The 2,359-nt window shown below is 42.1% G+C and overlaps 1 protein-coding gene and 1 non-coding gene across 2 annotated transcripts; one reads left to right on the top strand and one right to left on the bottom strand.

Annotated features, from left to right (window-relative positions):
• Positions 1-107: 107 nt before the first annotated feature.
• On the bottom strand, positions 108-177 carry BDV38DRAFT_t244. Its single transcript has one exon. It is a non-coding gene; the product is annotated as a tRNA-Gly (tRNA).
• Positions 178-752: 575 nt separating this feature from the next.
• BDV38DRAFT_266739 (uncharacterized protein) lies at positions 753-2,034 on the top strand. Its single transcript, XM_032056472.1, has 4 exons — positions 753-869; positions 930-1,074; positions 1,132-1,404; positions 1,469-2,034. Exons 2-4 carry the CDS (start codon positions 1,023-1,025, stop codon positions 1,870-1,872), a joined length of 729 nt encoding a protein of 242 aa, XP_031906720.1. The 5' UTR covers positions 753-869; positions 930-1,022; the 3' UTR covers positions 1,873-2,034.
• Positions 2,035-2,359: the final 325 nt, after the last annotated feature.

Here is a 2,359-nt window from a genome sequence, read left to right as displayed (position 1 = left end):
ACGGGAATCGAACCCGTAACCCTCAAAAAGCAAGGGAGACCAATCGTGCTCTTCAAAGGCTGCCTCGGAGCGCTTACCACTACGCTACCGCTACCGGCAAAAGTCAGTGCATCATCCGTGAATCGAACACGGGCCTCATCGATGGCAACGATGAATTCTACCACAAAGATAGGTTGCAATGTTAAACGACCAATGATAAGCCGTATATTGCAATCTTCCACTCTATCCACTGAGCTACCGCCCCAGGACTGTGTGCGTTTACATCTATTCCTAAAAACGGCGTAAATGCTTCCCTTGTCTTTAGTTCGAAGCCCTAAGGCTAAACTATATTTAGGATGGTACCGGGAGAACTATAGTCCGTGTAACCTACAGCTAATTAAAAAATAGATTGAACGCCTTATCTACGTTTGGGCTGGAAACAAAACTAGTTACGTAAAACCTCGTGTAGGTGGTGCCGAGCAGACCTGGCAACTCCTAACCGCCACCACTTCCTTTTCATATTTTGCTATTTCCTATCACGTTGCCTCGCTCAGGCAATACAGGAGCCGTTTAACATTGTCACCATACACTTTGTTGGCCGCTCCATTGGTCGTCCTGATTTTCCTTCAAGCAGGCAAGCCATGAACCTCAGGTCTGACTTACGTTTAGTTATATTCATACCTACAGAAGCAAGCCATGGAGACAATTAGTCAACCTTTTTTTTTTTTTTTTTTTTTTTTTTTTTTTTTTTTTTTTTTTTTTTTTTTTTTTTTTTTTTTGGTATAGTACTTACCATACCTCATCATAAATCATAGATCCTTCATCCAGCACGCGAAATCCAATAGCTTTCCCAAAATGGTTCTCCTTTTTCATGGCAAATATGACCGACTGTAATGTTTAAATGTGACGGTAGCATTCCAACATTTTCAAAGTTGCTAACTTATGTGAAGGGCTTGGCAAGAATCCATGGATAAATACTTTCAATTATCCACGGAAGACATTCTCAACTGTGATATCTTATAATTTTAGAATTTTATTCGAGCATGAAGGCGTCCGTAAGGTCCGAGCTGCTGTTCTATCGCGAGCAGACAATAGGTGAGGTTATCTTTCATCCCTTATTAATTGCCAGCACATAGTAATGATATATCGCAGCAAACCTTCGCTTCCTGTTCGGAGAAGAGGTTGATGTCTTGACGTGCACTGAGCATGATGACTATAACGCCATAGCATGTAGGGTCAAACCCAATGGAGAGCGAGTTCCAGTGTTACAAGCATCGAGCTTGTCCGCGCCGAAGGCGCTGGAAAAGTTACACGATATGTCGATAAGACGTGTTGGGGCATATCTTACAGAACATAAGCAAATGAGATGTGAAGGGGAATACCAAGCATTGCAAAAATATGATCACTTTGAGTCTGTCCAAGCAGGTATGAACTAAGTTGAGTATACTCTGCAATACAATGAATGACGGCAACTGACGGTATAAAACAGCAAACCGGAGCAATCTCATGCCTGAGTCAAATTGTACTCACACCGCCTCTGAGGAGTCACAAAATCGCTTGAGCCAGATTTCAGTACGATGCGACACAGAACCAAAAGGCTACTCGGTACTTGTAGCTGTTCAATACCCTTTTAAATACCCTTTGGGAGAGCTTAGATATCTTAGCTATCCTAACAAAGTTTCTGTACTCGACGCTGCCGCCCGGATGCTGAGGAATCGTGGGATATCTACCGATGCTTATCCTATCACAAGTTTATCTATCAGGAAAGAGGACTGTGATTATGACATTCTTGGTTACGGAGACCATCATTTGGGAGACTTGCTCGATGATGTCCGAAAGATGGAAAAGGTTCCTACCTTCAAGTGCATTTATTCTGAAAAACCATTGTATTAGGAATCCTAATGATGTTCTTTTGTTTTTTATGCCCTATCAGTGATTTATGTGTTAACTAAAACTTGAGCCTAGAATATCTTTTCCTCTATTTTCTTCTGCTTTCCCCTTTTCGAAAGCTCTGATTAGGAACAGTCGAGTATAGCATACATAGCATGTGTACTACAAAGGTTGCTTGAAAATACCTAATTAGCCTGTATACAACAATAGATAGTTAGCTATTTACAGGTTACGTATGTAAGCTATGCTAGGACATTGATGATTTCGTTACAGAAGATTACGCAAATTTACCGTGAAATTCCCCTGATTAGTACGTTTCGGTTTAGGGCTTCGGCAACAATTGAAGAGTAAGGACATTTGCACTGTTTTTGCAACCCGCTGTACTGAGGGGACCTGGTAGCGGTAGCGTAGTGGTAAGCGCTCCGAGGCAGCCTTTGAAGAGCACGATTGGTCTCCCTTGCTTTTTGAGGGTTACGGGTTCGATTCCCGT

Source organism: Aspergillus pseudotamarii (genome assembly GCF_009193445.1).
Source record: "Aspergillus pseudotamarii strain CBS 117625 unplaced genomic scaffold BDV38scaffold_197, whole genome shotgun sequence".
In the NCBI taxonomy this organism is placed as follows: domain Eukaryota; kingdom Fungi; phylum Ascomycota; class Eurotiomycetes; order Eurotiales; family Aspergillaceae; genus Aspergillus; species Aspergillus pseudotamarii.
The sequence above is the reverse complement of the archived record's forward strand: the minus strand, read 5'-3'. Positions and strand labels throughout refer to the sequence as shown.